Raw genomic sequence first — 18,258 nt, 5'->3', positions numbered from 1 at the left:
CTTACACAAACGCTTTAATGCTAATAGGTGTGTGTTTTATACTTGATTGAGGGTTATTGTGCGTGTGCTTTTTGTGGTGGTATTGGTGGTGGTGGTGGTGGTGGTGGTGGTGGTGGTGGTGGTGGACTGTGATCAAACGTGAAATTTGTGGCGTAACAAGTGTGAAAAGGTAAATGCAATATAGATTATATATGGATTAAGAAGGATATGCTTATCAGAGCTAATCACAAGAATAAGTAATCACAGTACTGGTTAGTAGCCAAAAAGGTAGACAACGAATGGGGAAACAATAAAACTAACATAAATTAACAGAAAAAGAAAACACAAAACAAAACCAAACAAACAAACAAACAAACTAGTAGTTTGGAAAATAAAAGGTAAAGAGTTTGGTGCACATAAAATAGCGCCCTGACGTTCGATCAATTTTGAACGCGTTCGTTTCGTTCGCGTCGTTTGTTTTTCAAAAAAAAAAAAAATGCCGCTCGTGGACGTCCTCTTGCCGCTCATTATGCTTTTTGCAGGAAAAAAACTCAACTCAGAAGCAGTCAGATTACTCACTGCCAATGTTGCCTCCAAACCAATACACACAATTGTCATTGTTGCGTTTGTTTTGTTCTTGGAAATGTATCGCACAAGCGTCACGCGTTGACAGAGAACTTGATAACAGGTGTGTGAGTATTTTACAGTTTTAACTGACCGTAGCGTTAAGACACAGGTACTTTCCGAATGAAAGCATGTTACGGATCGTGTTGAGGGTTTTATGGATCGAATGGTTAGAAGGGAAATGCTTAACAACACAGAGATGACAAGAATGGTTAAGAACGGGGTGAGATAAAAAGAAAATAAATAAAATACTATGAAGAGTAGGTATAATAATGTGCGATAATGTGTCACTGTTAGATTGTATTGGTCGCTGGCAATCGATAAACAGTTTTCAAAATCCACGTCATAAGGTAGATTGTCTAGAATGACCCCGAGTTTTTTTTTTTTTTTTTTTTGTTGGCAAAGAGTTGTATAAATGAAAATGGTCAGCACTGATCTTGATTGCAATTTTAAGCACTGAATGTTACGCTTTGGTTAACTGTACCCAGTTACGGTAAAGGTACGGGCCTGAGCGTAATCCAACACGAGAAGTAACAAAAACCTCAACGCTGTGTTGCAAGCGAACGAATGAAATTGAAAATATGCTCGAGTGTGCGTATAATCACATGTCATTACCTTGTCATGTGGGACGGTAGATTATTTATTGCATAATGTTTCTACCAGTGATGTTCGTGGTGGAAGGAACAAAAAAACTCGTATCCAGTTTTTGAAGCGTACAAACAATTCCAATGGCAATGAATCTATTTTCAGCTTAATGATGAACGATCGTTCCTACCATTGCGCCAGGAGAGTATTATACGGTAAGCACCGCGAATGAATGGTCCGCTAGTTATTGCCTATCTCGGGTGCAACACCGCTCGGATCGCTATCGATAAATCAAGTAGCGTCCTTCCTTCCTTCCTTGCTTTGTGTCTGCCTCCGTGCAACAGAGCTGGTGTCATGTATTTGCGTGTATGTGTTAAATGCACAACAAATGTACCAGCATAATGGGCAATTATTTCAGGTTTTGTACAAAGGATGTGCGGAACAATCGCGAAAAAAAACGCAATTGTATTTGGCTTCCCTTAGCAGTGTGGGATGCAGTGCATCATAATTGCTGCAGATTATTCAATTTGTGTCGCAATGGAAGAATGTGTGAAAATAACCACTCAAAAGGGAGATATGCAATGCGTCGGCGACTTAGCAGGACGTAAAAGACCATGCGTCTCCATCGCTAGAAGATTTTTCTATGAAAGACCATGCGTCTCCATCGATGTGAATTTTCTAGATTTTTATTTTAAAAATTGAATTTCAAGTCGTTTTACTATGTTGTTTTCAGAAAAATACCAACATTACCAGCGTTACACAAGTGGGTGTTTGTGAATAATAATTTTATCACTCTGCGCGCATTCACCCAGGAACGCACACACGGGTTGAAAGGTTATACTTCAAACGGAATGCAAGCGCACCGCTGCCCGGTATTGCAGTAATCATCAACGGAGTGCATCTGCGCACTTGCGAACGGCGAACAATGTGGAAGTGGAAGCAATTCGACAAAACCACAACCAGCGTTACACGATTATCGGGTACGCTGCTGTAATGGGCGGAAACTGGTTGGCCAGGCCGTTAAGCATTACAAAGCATTTGTGCGACACAACACTCCCGGAGGGAGGGATGCAAAATGGTAATGTGTCACCACCACCCACACGAACACACACACACACGCACACTCTATCTGCAATTGAAATCGAAGATAATAGATCACGATAAGCGACTGCTATGCGCTCAAATCTCGTGTCACGTGCACGTACGCCTTCCGGCCGTATTCAGGCTGTTGCAGGTAGTGATTTGCTTGGAACATGGTTTTTCAACCAAATGTCATTCGGTTTGTCACCTGGAACATTAGCGTCGGGTGTGATTGAATGAAGCAGAAATACTTCACGAAGCAGTTCGTGCTACTAGCCTAACACTGGAACCCGTATCGATTGAGCATTAAATCTGGCTTGTAAACCGTAAACCCGGAGCCTGGAAAATGAGCTGACATTTAATTGAATCTGTCGTGGTACGTTTGGCGATGGATACAAACCACCGACCGATGTTTTAATTAGTGACTATTGCCATCGATGGCAGCATTAAATAGGGCGGACTACCATCATTCGAGCTAATTGATGTACTCGGGCTTTCCAATGGATGGGAAGACCAATCGAAACCATAAAATCATATCTATAAAGCTAAGATGTAATTTCTATCTCTCTCTCTCTCTTCATCTCTCTTATAAAAGCTGATATTACAAGCAACAAATACAATGAATCTTAATTTACGATTATTTAGCAATAGATTGAAATAGTTTTCAAGAATAGTTAGCCGCATTAAGCAACAAAATGACATTCTTAATGTCATGTTAGATTGGTCTCACTATCTTCCCTTACAAATCGGGGAGCATCGTAATGCTAATTGCAAATGCTTGTCCCCACCGACAAGGAACTATTTTTAATCACTTCAATAAAATCAACCAAAAGCTTACCGGGTTTGCCCGGTACCCCACAACAGGTCAAACGATTTAATTAATTTTAACGTCACCTAGAGAATCTGTGCGTTTGTATGTGTGTGTGTGTGCGACCTGCCAGACTTCAGGGCCAATTCTGGGCAAGCATAGTTGCTAGTCGACCACATACCAATATCGCCACGCGGTGGAAACTTTCTCTCCTCTGCTGAAAGTAAAACGAGAAGCGACACTAAGCGGGTCAAAGGATTGTGGCCCCGTTAAGCAAACACGGCAAAGGTACGTATTATGTAAGTTATGTGCTATGCCAGGTATTTTCCAATGGGGCTGCTATATTGTTGTTCTGGCATCTAGAACGAGCATTCGGTTCGTTCGGTGCTAGTCGAAGGGGGTTTATCTTTGCTTGAGCAATGAGCAACAGAAAACAGGCAGCCATGTCTAGCGTTTCACGGTGTCTTACCGTTAAGGGATCTTACGTTTTTTTAGCAACGCATTCCAACAATGTGCGTTGGATTGATCGCGCCAGCACAATTTCAAACCGGATGTTGATGTTTTGATTAAGAAATTTACCAAGCTGCGTATCGCATTTTGGGACGAATCGTGCGAAATCGATCGGTCTTTTTATCAGTTAACCAGAGTGAATCTTAAAGTTATCATCCTTGGTTGAGTTGGGAATAGAAAAACCCAAAAGACTTCACAGAGCATCATCTAAAACGAACCACATAATCCGTACACCAAGCGACCGGCTTTGCTATACGTATTTTCTAGGAATAATCCCTTTTTTTTACCGGCATTCGCTACGTGTAACGTTCGCTTAAAGGTCTCGTGGGGCCCAGGAGTGATGTCTACCCTTAAGCACATTTTAATGATGCCTGCCATTCAAACGAGGGGAAATGGAGAGTTGTGGGTTGATTTTACAGTGTTGCTTCCATCGACGAAGGTCATGCAAATGGCTTGGTGATGGCTTGGTGCCCGATTTTTTAAAGTTAAGGACGGGGACGCGAGCACTCACACACACACACGCACAGAAGAAAAAAACTCCCTTCCAAGCGGCGTTTTGTGTTATTGTTGTTGCTATGCTGGGGCGGAAAAATAAAACCATCAAAAAGCAATTTTCTCGCTAATTTCGCTTTATAAGATTATGTTTGATTATGTTCGGTTTTTTTTGTTCTGCTTTTCCTGCTAAGGCAGTGAGTGACCCATTGCACGTGTATATTATCGACAAATTGTTTGCTAAACTTTGACTTTGTTAAGCTTTTGCTTCATCTGATGGAAATATTGTTGAAGGATTTTATTAGTTTTGCAAGGAATAACTTGCTAAAAGTTCCAGCTAATAGCTGCTGTATATAATTTCAGCGTCATTCAGCTTCACATGAAAGAGCAACAATTTAGCCGTCTGACACAGACCAGGTGGGTGAAATGAGAGTGAGGAACTAAAATGGGATGTGATAAAAATAGGACCAACTAAATACAATTAATATTCTGCGAAAATCACGATGGACGGAAAGTTGATGGAAAAATAGAGCAATGGCGCAGACGATAAAGTTGAGTAGGTGTATGAGGAAAGTCGTTGATGATGTTGGTTATCCGGTGAAATCCCACAATACAAAGAAATTCTGGCATCTATACCAGGTTTTCGGAAAATGGGGAAAAAAGTCGTATTTGGTTTCCTGTTTGGTTGGTTGGTCAATACCACCAGCGAGCTGTTTGAGTCATGCAAATAAAGATGTCAGATTCTGTTCTGCGCAAGGCTCTGGTGACACGGGTAGGTGATGCAGGTAATGTGGATGACAGGGAAACGAGAGCCCGGATCTGGAGTTGGTTTTGGGGAGATGGTTTGGATGGCGTCGGTACAAGTCGTCGGAATTGCGTAAATTGGTAACAGTTTTAGTTACGTCCTACCACCGTGGCAGGATGTAGTTTTGGTCGTTGCTTCTCTCGTTAAATGGTTCGCTTAGATTTTTGGGTTTCTTGTTCCTTTTTGCTTTTGCGTTTTGTTTGGAATCGGATCGGATCGTTCGAATATCAAAACATTGAACTTTGCAAAACAGTTTTCGATTCGTCTCAATTCAAGAAAGAGAAACGACACGTCACGACACGTAATAAGGGCAAAAAAGTAATGGTGCTGTTGATACATACATAACATACCCCTGACGGGCTGTGTCCCGTCAACTTGCAGCCGCAGATTTGACGCACGGCGAGAAAATCTCACCGTGTGCCAGTTGTTATCGTTTAGGACGGTCAGACCGGCGAGCAAGTTCTGTGGATTAGTGAAGAGTAGCAAAGTCGTCAAGGTTAGTAAATCGTGAAGTAATAGTTAGAATTCGTGGAGCACCTTTTCGCGATCTCCAAGTCGAACGTTGGCACGCACTCGACCAGCCACCAGACCGATCTCGAGCCGATCGGATGAGCTAGATTCGGCGCTGGTAAGCAGCAACAAACCGGCTGGCCGTGATGTTTTGAAGCGTATGACCAGCTCTTCCGTCTGCGTTCGACTGCCCTGTGTTCCACCGATCCAAACGGCCATGTGCTGCGATCCATTGAAGGCAAGTGTGGCTGATTCGCGGCCACAGGTCGGTCCAGTGAATAGGGTAGCCGAACAGTCGCAAAGTGGTCGGTTCCAACCTTCGGTACATTGACCACCGTTCTGGCACGGCGAGACCTGACCACCACACTGGTTGGCTATCACGTGACACGACGGTTTGATGGCTCCTGGGAGAACAGAAGAGAAACAGCAGCAGGTTGTTCAAAATTTGAAACTATGCTTTTACGAATAAAATAGCTCTAACAGAGAAGCTTTATACTGAGAAAGTAGCTCTGTCCTCACTATGAAGCTCACAAAATAGTTATATTTTCACTAGAGAACGCTCTACCTATAATATGAAGCTATCACCTCACTGTGAAGCTCTGCCTTCCCAAAGTAACATAGCTCAGTGCTTACTATAGAGCCCTGTCTTGACAGTTGGCTCTGTCTTCATAATTTGTTGTAAAGCATTACGACCGTTTCATGCACACAAATACTCACCTGAATCCTGTTGCCGAGCAATGTGTGCAATATCCACCGGTTTGCCAGACAGTGTAAGGTCTCGCAAACATCCGACGAATCCCTGCCGTAGCGTAGCAGTCCAGATGGCCGGTGGAATGTAAATCTCCGCATACGGTGGCCCAATGCCACCGATGTACATAGGGCTATCGAGCTGCATCTGGGACGCTTCTCCCGGTGTCCGGAACTCGTTCCACTGACCATCCACACCAACCTTTCCATCCCGCCCATTCCGACGCAGTGACAGCTCGTGCCAAACACCGTCATCCACTCGGCGTCTTGATGCACGCACCTTTACCGCTCCCGAACCAAGATCCATGTGGATGTAGATGTGTCCATTCAGCAGCTCGACCGCGAAGAAGTTACTCTGTTAAGATAGACGGTAAGCCGCGATAAATACACCCCCGCTCATTGCGAAAATCACATTCCCTAACCTTACCTTCGGTGCTCGGGTCATTGTGTTGAGGATTATTAATCCATTTGGCTCGTTTGTGCGAAATTTAAATGACAGTATGCCCTGCTTCGAAGCGTCCCACGGTGGTAGTAGCTGCGTGAAAAGGACCGCATCGGGGACAGATAAGGTGAGATACAAATTAGATTTGTACATACAACACCATCCGTCGGTCGGCGGTAAGATCCGTTCCCTGGATTAGTTGTGCTAAATAACAACCTGTGCAATGGCGTAAGGTGATACTGTGCGCCTGCGGCACAATAAGACGACCAAACCGCAAAGATCACTAGTGCCGGGACCCATCGAGACTATGGCCGATACAAGCCGACAGGCAATCGACGGGAATATCGCACGGAGTAATTAAATTTAAATATAATGAAGTGTATCTCCTCTCACCCGCGACAGATTCGATGATGGCAGTGAGGACGAGAAAGGATACGCTTCCTGGGAGGAGAAGGGCACGGAAAGCGTACGCGTGCTGAGTACCGTAATTAATAACAACTGTCCCGCATTCCGCACGTCACGTTTCGTCTTTCGGGTGGACGAATCTGTGACGTCCTGCGGAGTCTCTCGTAAGTTTCCCTCAGGCATTTCGGGAGCAGATTAAATGAACCCATCCATTCGTCCCACGCTTCCCCATGGTCACACGCTTTTTCCAAATGGCAGTGAACCGTATCCGCCTCACGGCGGGAAGTTGGATGGACAAACGAAAAGTTTTTACCCGATTGTTTTGCGTTTTGTGCTATCGAGCGTGTTTCAAAAAAAAAAAAAATCGCCGCAGGACAATGTTTCTCTTTTAGCGGGATGTAAGGAGGGACAAGAATAAAGATGGTGATTGTAACCGATTTAATGGTTATTAAGCAGATGAAATGAACGGACGCGTAGGGGTGAAACACAAGTTAGAAAAAATAACGACCATAATGTCTTTCCATCGAAGTGCGTCCAGATCTCGTCTATTTTATATATAGAAAAAGCGCTAGAGTATTGTGGTCGAACTGTGAACCACAAAAGCCGGCCTAGTGAAGTTGAGCGTATTTGAAATTCAAATTCCCTGGGGAAAACTTTCTCTTCCCTGCTTCGTCCTACCATTTTCCTCTCTTGGCTGGGAAAATCCTTTGGGGTTGTTTGATTGTTGGTATGGGCCGTTTGGGTGTACCTTTTTCGGGGCATTGTTAAAAGTGCTTGTTGGGAAACCCGAACCGGGGTCAGTGGTCGGCTGCGTGAGCTGGTGGTAGACTCGGTTCCGTTTTTTTTTCACGACCAGTTAATTATTCATTTTTAATAAAAGTTATACAGAGCGGACCACCCGAAACCCCCACGCGCCTAAGATGGGAACGTGGGGCTGAAGCTTTTCGCCACGCCACAGGTCCGGTTAGACCGGATGGTAAATACAACCGAGAGGTTATTGAAATAGATGTTTGCTTGTAAAATGAGAAAAACAAAACACACAAACCCCAAAACAGTTCATTATATAAATAACTGTCTCTCCCTCACTCTCTCTCTCCCTCCCCCTCTCTCTCTCTCTCTCTCTCTCTCTCGTTACAAAGAAAGTTCATTTACACTTCTTTACATAGTTTGCACATTAGCGGTTAGCATGGCGGTATGCACCTCGGCAGACTGGTCCGTACGAAGTACGGACCGTTGCATCACAACGCAACACCGACCGGAAATCAGCCGCAGTGAAGTAAAAATGGTGTCATCCGGTAAAGCTCGGCAAAAGCCCTCGGCCCAGTCGGCACAGTACCGGTCCGAGATTACTTCCGTCCGCGGTCGAAACCGCGCATGGTCGGGGATGAAAGTTCCCGGTGCCGGTTCCGGTTGTTGCGGTTGTCGCATGGTCTGCGCACGGAACCTACGCACACACGTACACCGGGCCGCTCGCAAGACTCCTCGAAAGAAGCCGGAAAATGTGGAGCAGAGAAGGATAATTTATTTATTTATTAAAATGTACAACCAGCAATTAGCATGAATTATGGGCCAGCTCCCTTTTTTTTGCGTCGTAGTCGTGGGTCATGTTTCTGTCACTCGTTCGTCTTGAGCGTCGCACAGGCCCGCTGCTGGTTCTTTCCTGAAATCTGGACAAGGATCTCCCGGGGGCTTGCGGGAGTTGGCGGATAAAGTAAGAGCAGGGTGTGCGTGTGTTGTCATGACAAGGAAGACAACGTTTCGAAAGCACGTAAGATCTGATTCGGGTGTTGTTCCGCTTGACATAATACATGGCGCGGCTATCACAATCCATGATGAAATTGAAGCCAAACTGGAATGGAATGTCTGTGACAGTGGTTGCTTCACTAGACATACATTTCCGTACCGAGCTCCCGATGTAATCAAAACTCTTCGCAAGGACTCGGACTCGCGCAACTCAATCGTGAGAGCTATCAGAAAGCTATGAACTCATCGTTCTTCAAAACCCGAAAACTTGGTCCCCATTCCTTGATGCTGTTTCTTTTGTGGGTTTCCTTGGGTTGCCCAATAAACTGTGACGCGTTCATTACGAATGGAGCCGGAAATTAGTTTGCAGCAAACTTTTCCATTCCCACGCGCCCATCACTCGTCGATCATCGGGGACATTCTCGAACATTACCCGGCTTTCATCTCCGACGAAACACGATGATGAGGATGAGCGTGGGGGTTTGCTAAATGTGGTTTGCTTTTGATCCCCCCGGAACACCGTGCGGTCCGGAGTGCGGTTTCTACCAGCAGCAAATATTAGGACACGGGTTTTGCAGCTTTGTCACCGTAGCTGCAGTTTCCAGTTGACAAAACGCTACCCGCAACCAGTTACAGTGTGGCGTTGCCGTTTCGCTTCGCCCGGAAGGTTTCTTGGTTTATGCGGAAGTCCGTGCTTTTAATAGGATTCTTACTTTGTCGCAAAAAGGGTGAGAGGTTCGGTTGATGTTGCTTTCTTGCCTTGCCGGTGCCGGAATAGTGAACGACTGTCCCCGTGGAGCAGTAGCCGTTTCATACTTTCAAGATCGGATTTGTGGTCAACTGAAGCTGTGTGGGGGGGGGGGGGGCGTTTGGGGGTAGGGGTTGGTTGGTGGATGGTGAAGTCATGGTCATGTTGCGATCCCGGAGAGAATTTAGTATTATTAAACCATGTCCTACTGTTTGCATCTGTTCATCAAACGAGACTGCTTGCCTTTCGCTACGATTTTGCCGCATAAAATATTTGATTTAACTAGCTCGGTGTAATGAAATAATCTTTTTGTTGTGTTTTTTGTACTTTGTAACATTTCTATAATCCATCTAGGTGGTTCAATTTTGGTAAGTAATTAAAATTTGTATTACTGCTCATTATAAGCGCGAAGTCTCCGGTCCAGTATTTCATATTTACTGATAGCCTCAGCACTGTCGAAGCACTGAATTCCGTCGAGGCATTAAACAGCTCTAATTACTTTATACAAAAAATACTGAATCTTCTAAGCTCTTTGTTCAATAAAGTATTCAGAATAGCCCTTCTATGGCTTCCTTCTCATTGCGGGATCCCCAATGAATACAATGGAAAAGCAGACTCCTTGGCCAAACGAGGTACCTCCGATGGCAGCATTTTTGAGAGGTCGATTCCTCCCCACGAGTTTCTTCGCACCCCACAACAGCTGTGCATAGCCCCCTGGCAGAGCATGTGGGTTCCTGCACTCCAACTCACCACAGGTTTCCCGGTTGTGTCCCTGATTTCACGGACTCCCGGTAGATCGTGCGTTTTTTCGCATGATGCCGAGACTTATGTCGAACCATTATGCGATGAATGCACATCTTCAACGTATAGGTAGCGCCGACTCCAAGGTTTGTAGCTGTAGCAACGGATACCACGACATTGACCACATCCTCTGGTCATGTGTGGAGTTCGATGCGGCTAGACCCGGACTCTAAGCAGCCGTTCGGACATCAGGAAGGACCCCGGCGATGCCGATGCGCGATATCCTGCGCCAGAAGGACTACGAATATGCGCGGATACTGTTTGACTTCGCCAAAGAGATGGGAATCGTCCTTCGATCCCTTCCCCTCTCCCTTCCCGTAGATTGTACGCACTATCGTCCAATTAGCGGATTGCAGTTTGTTATGTTTATTTGTTTTTTGTTTGTTGTTTTTTTGTTCTTTGTTTATTACACGTTCGCAACGGTGGCGTCGACATGCGTCAGTCGCTATTTCGGCACCAGAATCGGTAAAAGTTGGTTTAGGAGATCTAAGGTCGTAATTGGCGATCTTGCCGTTGCCGGAATGTCTGGGTTCGATTCTACAGTAATCATACAGGGTTATTGTGGCTATCGGCTCCTTACGTTTTGCTGGCGTCAGGGTGGCCAGCGACAACATTAGATCACTGAACCAATTGAATTAGGTTTGGACGACGTGTAGTTGTGACTGGCGGCTTTGTTGTTGGCGAAATGCGTGAGCTGGATGCGACTGTAGCTTCACAAATATTTAGTGGCTTTCGGACTCTTGCGTTCTGCCAATGGTGGGCCCGCCAACCACAACATCCAAATGCTTGCAACGAGATGGAGTGGCGAAAGTATCCGCAACAAAGAGGGTTTTCTTGGGAGCCAGTTGATAGTGTCCACGGCACGTTGCTCCAAAGAGGCGAAAATCCCTTAGTAGATATAAGTTTAATGAATTTTTAAGCTAGATATAAGATTAGATTTTAAGGAATACGGCCTGGACGTCATTACGAAATAAAAAAAGATGTATTAGAAATTTAATTTTGCAATTTACCATTTTTTTAAGCTTGAAGAACGGAACATTAAATTCTACATCAGCTCAACTTGAAAACAAGCAAACTAAAGGCGAAAGAAAAAAGCAGATCCTTAAGAGCATCTAAAATTACTTTTCCTTCCTGTGACATGTTTCATGTTTCTGACACGTGGAGTTTTTCTTTCCCAGTTTTATTTTTACCACATTTGATGAAATCCAAATTCACTCAAGCGTCTTCTGCAGCAGGGCAATCTTGCTTTAAAATTTCCTCGAATCACCAACTCGAGTCGTCGTACACTATTTTCAATCAATACTACTTTAACCATTCCTGCAGGCATCATTCTCTTGGAGAAGGTTTAATACAAAAAAAAAACCCCCAAAATCACAAACACACGCACACTTGTTTGCTCCATGTGATGGATTCTCTCCTTTTGTGCCAATTTCCACCTTTAGCTGTGCTTTAGCTGAATGTTTTGTGGGAGATTTACGCGCGTATCAAACTTTTCCCGAGTGTGTGCGTTAGTGCTGTTCTGATCCCTCAACAGCGATTTTGTATCAACGACAAGCAAGCGAACATGAAGAATTTTTTTTTCTGGAAGGGTTTTCAGTCAACAAAATCAACAGCCACGAACAACAATTTACTGTTTCCGTTCTCCTTTTTTGTGGATTTTTCTGTATGTATAATGTGTGTGTTTTGTTGCGGTTGGTACACTTTTTTGTCCTTATCTTCTCGAACGACGATAAAGACAAATGAGGAGCTTTCTGTTGTGTGAAGCTTTTCACCAGCTTGATGCTTTACTGCTGGCTGGGTAATGCTGAACACACGACAGCTTGTGAGTGTGATTCATCACATGCAAACAACATCGTCTGGTCGCGTTAGCTGAAGTTGAAGTTCCGCAATTTACTACCGAGACAGTCATTGCATGGGAAATTTTGCGCACCGCGCGCAAAGTTTAAATTATGTGCAATGAGATAAGACAGCGCGGTACTTGAGATTGACGGGTGCACTAATCGTCTCCTTCTCACACAGAAAACAGAAAACCACAAGCGATGCAGCAGAATGGATTCGTTTCTATTAAGATAGTGCACTGTTTAGAGCACTGTGTTTATCATATATCCGTTGATGGTTGAGTCAAAAGAGCAGCCACTTTAATCTGCTCTAAAACGTCGTTTTTTTTGCCATCATCAGCCTTACCACCTTAAACTTAAAGGCGAACCGATTGAAATTAATGCGCTCAACGTGCCCAAACTTTAAACCCAAGCCAACCAACCAGGTTGGCTCACACTAGCAGCGGTGTTTATGCTGCGAATCGAACGAGTAACTTTCGTTCGCAAAATTTCCTAGTTTCTTCCCGCATAAAATCTACATAAAAAGCCCCGAGTTCCGAAGCGCGGGAACGTGCGAACTGTTTTCCCGCCCCACAAAAGCGCATTGCAAGATGGCTAAAGTTTTGAAACCACCCTCTGCATAGGTGGCGATGGAGACGATCTTCCGTGAAGGGTAAAGTTCCATTCGGTTCCACCTCATTTCCCCCCCCCCTCCCCTGTTTCACCCGCATCAGCACACATTGCGATGCGGTCCCGGAACGATTTCTTCCCACGCGGTGTGGGTGGGAAATAAAACAAAATGGCGTAGTGTTAACATAAAACGGAAGTAGAGTGCTAGACAGCGATGGCGAGAGAGACAGAGAGAGAGAGAGCGTGAGAGAGTACGAATCGTTCAAAGTTAATCAACCGGATGCAGCAAGAAACATGACTTTGTTGGCACTTTATCTCCCCGAGGTGCTTAAAGTGTGTTGGGACGCTTGGTGTCTTTTCCCTGTACACGGAAATCCACGAAAAAAAAAAACAGAAAACAGCAATCCTGTTTCCCGACCCGGAGTTATCGTTTTTCATCCTCATGTGGAGTTTTCCCTGCCTCGCTGAGGCAAAATGTGACAGATGCTTACCAGATACGATTCCCGAGTGGTGAATGTAACCGGATCCTGCGGGTCACCGGATGGACACGTATAATCAACGCGCCCGGCCACCTGTATCAGCTTTGATCCGGTACGGGCCAGATCGATGAGATTGAGCCGCAGTGTATCGGCAGAAAATTCGACCTACCGAAAAAGACGGCCATTCCGGCAAAGAAGGGAATCGATTAAACCTTAAGCACTACGCTTGCTACTTGCTACACAAGCACACTTACCTTACGCAGGCAGCCAACGAAATTGTTGTGCACACGTGCTCCCAGAAGTGCTCGAGGATTAACTGCACCACCCACGTACACCCGGGACGACGAGAGCATCGTGAACTTGCCAGCGATGTGCGAATGGTCCGTGTACACATCGTCCACCACGGCGACCAGCTGTCCCGATGGGGTAGAGATTAATGCAGGAAGCGAGGAAAGAAAAACCAGAAGACAGATGGTTAGATTGGTGCGTACTCCGTTGGCCGGGTCCCTTCCTCCCGTTAAGGGGATTAGGGCTATAATCTTGAGATGAATTATCGCACTGCCTATCGAGAAATGTTGTGAAAGTTTTTGTGCTCTGTTTGGTCAGTTCCAACATTGGTGCCGGACATTATCGGATGAGTTGTGTTTTTGGATTACTATTTCGCTTCTTAAATGCAATGGCGCCCAATTCAATTTCTGATTGCGAACTACATTTAAATGAATGGAGCAAAACAACAGCAGCACCAGCCACAGCAGAAGTTTTAAGCCTTGTTGGGGATGCATTTCTCTTTCTGAGCTTATTTTAAGTTTTCGGGTGTTTGGGTTTAGGGTGACCCGTTATCCTCACACCGGACGATAACAGTATCCTTTTTCTTGTGCTAAACTAAACTAAAAAGTAGATGATGATGACGACGGGTTAAGATGACCTTTGTTGTGCTTATCTGTCCTTGAACGGTATCTTAGACACTCCGTTTCCAATTCCGGTTGAACAAATAAAGTTCACCATTCGTTGTGTTCACCAATTCCTATAAACTGAGTTTTGTAACTGGGAACGGATAGCAACATAACTTGGTAGAAGGTTTGTTTTTGTAGGCTCTTTTAGGGTTCTTTCAGAACTCCATTTCCATATCCCTAAACTTGTTCCGGATGAATGGATAGCGTAGCCTAATAATAGTGAAACGTGACAAGAAACGTGGGGTCACGTTTCGTACAAATTTTGTATAATTTTCAAGACTTCCAAAACTGAACAGCTAATGGAGAATTCCGAAAGGATGTTATCCATTCGGTATAGGATTGCTAAACGACAGCAGCAGCAACAGAGCCCACACAAGCAGATTCAACAACTGTTGAACCTTAAGCACACACACGCGGTACAGAATACAGTCTCGCACAAGAAACAACAACATTATCACCTTAGCAATGCAAAGTTTTCCCAATATTTACTACAACATTTACATTTTAAGCAGCGTATTATTCGCTTGCCCATTAATTTCGCTGTGCTAGGAAGCAGCGCCGACACCAAATATTGCTTGAGTTTTTCCTTTTTTTTTTGTTGAAGACACCGACACAGCTTAACCGTCCGATTATCCGATTAATGCAACCGCCAAGGTGTTTTGCTTTTGTTCATTCCATCATAGCTCGTGACGGTGGGAAAGGAAGAAAGAAAGGTCGTTCTCATTAATTTTCATCGAGAGCATCGTGTGCCTTCCTTTTGTTCACGGGCGCTTCCTCTCGACGATGATTAAGCCGGTTTGGGCAGAACAACATCCCGCCTGGAGGACTTTAGAAAAGGTGAGCAACGGCAACAATACAGGAACATTGCTGGCACCGAGAACAATTTCCGGCTGACGGGGGGAAAAAAAATTCATCCTCCATACCGTTGCTGTTGACTCATATCACATGTCATGCCTGTTTGGTATCCCCACATACAGCATCATCATCTTAACGATCATTATCCGAGAAATTAGGTAAGTGGTTGCATACAGGGAGCAACCTTTTGGAGGGAAGAATTTTCTTTTCTTCCAAGCTCAACCATTTTCTCTTGGCATCCCATTTCAAAGCAAACCTTCGGAGTTGAGAAGTGGTTTCGGGCAGAGTTCTCCTAGGGAAGGAAACTTTTCACAGTGTGTGTGTGTGTGTGTGTGTGTGTGTGTGTGTGTGTGTGTGTGTGTGTGTGTGTGTGTATCTGTGTTCTTCCTTTTTTGGTTCTTACAAATACAAAAGATACAGTTGTGATGTGGCCTTTGTTACACCTCCGCACCCTGTTCGTTCTTTGCGGCTGGAGGACATATCCAGCTTCTTATCCGAGCAATGCTAGGAAAAATTGTGTCCGCCATCTCCGCATGGATGGATGGCTTGCGTTCCGTAGTGACGTCGGCAAGTACAAGAACCGTCGCTCAAGGCGTGCCCTCTCGCACCTCACAATTCTCACTTCGCACTATGAAGTGTGCTGAAGCAGTTGGTGGAGTGTCTAGCCAAGATTGTAGGAAGCAGTAGCACAATGAAAAGCAACACGCAAATACATCACAAAGAAAAAAAACTTTACATCATTGCTACCAACAAAAAATTACTGCATCAAAGAAAAACGTTCATCCGCCCGGTTTGGCTCGTGAAAGATGTTAAGAAACTCTGGATAGGAAAACCGTACTCCTACACAGCTGCTAAGTACTACCGGGCAAGCTAAATGTAGCTCCCGTTACAGTTTATACCTAAACGAAGACAAAAAAAATAATAGCACAAACTGTCTAAAACAACAAAAAGGTATGTGATACGCAGCAGTAGAAAAAATAAAACCCAAACTCATGTTACTACTGGCTTCTAATTCATTTCCGCTGATGTCAGAGGCAGGGCCACCGTGCTGGTTCAGCTGAGTGTTGTTCTCACTCACCCTCCACTTGTGGTGGGTGTGCAAAGTGTGCCCGGATATGGGGGTGCGAGGCCTATTGTTCCGAAAAAAGGTTCAAGAGCTCAACCTTCTGATCGAGCGCGCTCGCAAGACGGTTCGGCAACACGCAGGGAGCCGGGCATGTGTTGCGTTCTTTTGTTAAGTTTCTCAGGATCAGGCCAAGGGATGACCAAAAGAGTATGCTGCAAATGGTTGAGTTTTTAATGCTAATGTTTCCTTTTTCTTACGGTAGTTTTCTGGAAAAATGCCGCTTTCTTTCGGTGCCTACTTTCAGCAAAAAAAAAAGCGGTTCTGTTGAAAGAGGGTGCCAAACCAAATTTTCTGTGCAATGCAGTGCAGAAAATTGTATGCAAATAGAGGGGAGGCGACTTTTGAGTTGAGATGTTTCGAGAAGTCAATGAACTTTTCGGTCGCTAGTAGAGTTATTTTCAAAGGCCATACACAGTGGAAAGTTTGTTGGACGGTTTAACATTAAATTTATTTGTATCTACAGTGCTTTAAAAGGAAGTTCGATTATTAATTCAAATATATTATTGGGCAAGAAACCAAACAATTCCATAGTTTCAAATGTGCAAAACATAATACTAAAGAAGTAGAACTCTTATTGATAACAAATTTTGAATCGTTTCTGTAAGAAAAATAATGATATTGCAAAAGATAAAATCCATAACATAAGCTATTGAGCCACAACAACAATACATGGAGTTAGAAATTGTGTGTTAACATAACAGGTTGGCTGATAAGTCCCCGGTCTAACAAAGAAAAACACATTTTTTTGTCAAAATTCGTTTTTATTATTCAACATAGTTCCCTTCAAGAGCGATACAACGATTATAACGACCTTCCAATTTTTTGATAACATTTTGGTAGTACTCCTTCGGTTTTGCCTCAAAATAGGCCTCAGTTTCGGCGACCACCTCTTCATTGCAGCCAAATTTTTTCCCTGCGAGCATCCTTTAGAGGTCTGAGAACAAGAAAAAGTCGCTGGGGGCCAGATCTGGAGAATACGGTGGGTGGGGAAGCAATTCGAAGCCCAATTCATGAATTTTTGCCATCGTTCTCAATGTCTTGTGGCACGGTGCGTTGTCTTGGTGGAACAACACTTTTTCCTTCTTCGTTCTTTTTTCGTTCGTCAAGCAACCAAAAGTTGCTTGACAAAAGACGCTCTGTCTCACAAACTAATTGACATACAGACGTCAAATTTTGACACGAATCATTTGAAGGTTGGTGCTATATAAAAATAATATGCATTTAATACTAGCGGCGCATTCTATGTGTCAGACCGGCAACTTATCAGCCAACCTGTTAAAAATATAATTTATTCAATAATGCTCAAAGAGTGAAACGTCGTGAAATTATGCGTATTATATCAGAAATTCTTTTGAACCTAATTTTCCTAATAGTACAACAGTAATAATATGTGTTAAAAATAAATGAAAAGTATTCTTAATTGTCTGGAAACTGATAATAATAAAATAAATAATAATAATACTAATAAAAACTGATATAAAACAAAAACAGATATCAATAGAATATGGAACTAATCATGAATAAAAAATAAAAACTAGTTTGCTGTATTCTTTTGAACATTAGATTTTGACGATTGAAAAGACGCACTCACAAATAGAATTATGTTTGATTATGCTAAGATCATCGTATTCAAAATTGAACAATTATTATTATAATGTATCTAAACATAATTCTTCATATCTTTCTTAAACATAATTTAAGAATTCGATTCAATCTTTATCGTCCTTTCCAGCGTCCTTTGTCATTCTGACGAACGGCCTAGCCTTATTGCATACTTTTTATCTAAAACTAAAAACATTTTATTTATTTACAATTGATTATGACGGTCCAGTGCCGTATTGTCAAAAAAAAAAAAACTAAACACATATACTAAGTTAAAACTAGAGCATTGTTAAAGAAGAAATGAAACAAACAATAGAATAAGATCAAACGAGAGATGAAAATCATATAAAGACAAGAAACACAGTGCTTTCAAGGTTTTTTTTTCAATTCCTGCTAAATTCCTATTTTTCCTCGAAAGAAAGAAAGAAAACGACAACTAGGCCTGCTTTTATACACCATTCTGGGCAAACCGGTAAGGTCGGTAGAGCGTACGAATACGTATGTATCCTCAGCTCAT

The 18,258-nt window shown here is 43.6% G+C and overlaps 3 protein-coding genes across 8 annotated transcripts in view; 1 reads left to right on the top strand and 2 right to left on the bottom strand.

The window, feature by feature from the left end:
- Positions 1-18,258, bottom strand: part of LOC126559687 (DNA topoisomerase I, mitochondrial) — a 524,180-nt gene that overhangs the window by 299,361 nt on the left and 206,561 nt on the right. The gene's annotated exons all lie outside the window — the stretch shown is intronic.
- The window catches only part of LOC126556917 (uncharacterized), a 163,569-nt gene that overhangs the window by 41,844 nt on the left and 103,467 nt on the right, over positions 1-18,258 (top strand). The window lies entirely within an intron of this gene.
- The window catches only part of LOC126556613 (neurexin-1), a 93,001-nt gene that overhangs the window by 12,780 nt on the left and 61,963 nt on the right, over positions 1-18,258 (bottom strand). For 4 of the 6 annotated variants that reach the window (XM_050211956.1, XM_050211959.1, XM_050211961.1 and 1 more), the window contains exons 9-14: positions 13,460-13,618; positions 13,218-13,370; positions 6,568-6,675; positions 6,111-6,495; positions 5,421-5,797; positions 5,225-5,345 (exon numbers count right to left, since the gene is read on the bottom strand). In XM_050211956.1, coding sequence (XP_050067913.1) covers positions 5,225-5,345; positions 5,421-5,797; positions 6,111-6,495; positions 6,568-6,675; positions 13,218-13,370; positions 13,460-13,618 — 1,303 coding nt within the window. The remainder of the gene's footprint in view (positions 1-5,224; positions 5,346-5,420; positions 5,798-6,110; positions 6,496-6,567; positions 6,676-13,217; positions 13,371-13,459; positions 13,619-18,258) is intronic. The other 2 variants (XM_050211957.1, XM_050211960.1) reach the window with 1 other exon arrangement.

The sequence above is a fragment of the Anopheles maculipalpis genome, chromosome 2RL (assembly GCF_943734695.1).
Source record: "Anopheles maculipalpis chromosome 2RL, idAnoMacuDA_375_x, whole genome shotgun sequence".
Lineage (NCBI taxonomy): Eukaryota > Metazoa > Arthropoda > Insecta > Diptera > Culicidae > Anopheles > Anopheles maculipalpis.
The sequence above is the reverse complement of the archived record's forward strand: the minus strand, read 5'-3'. Positions and strand labels throughout refer to the sequence as shown.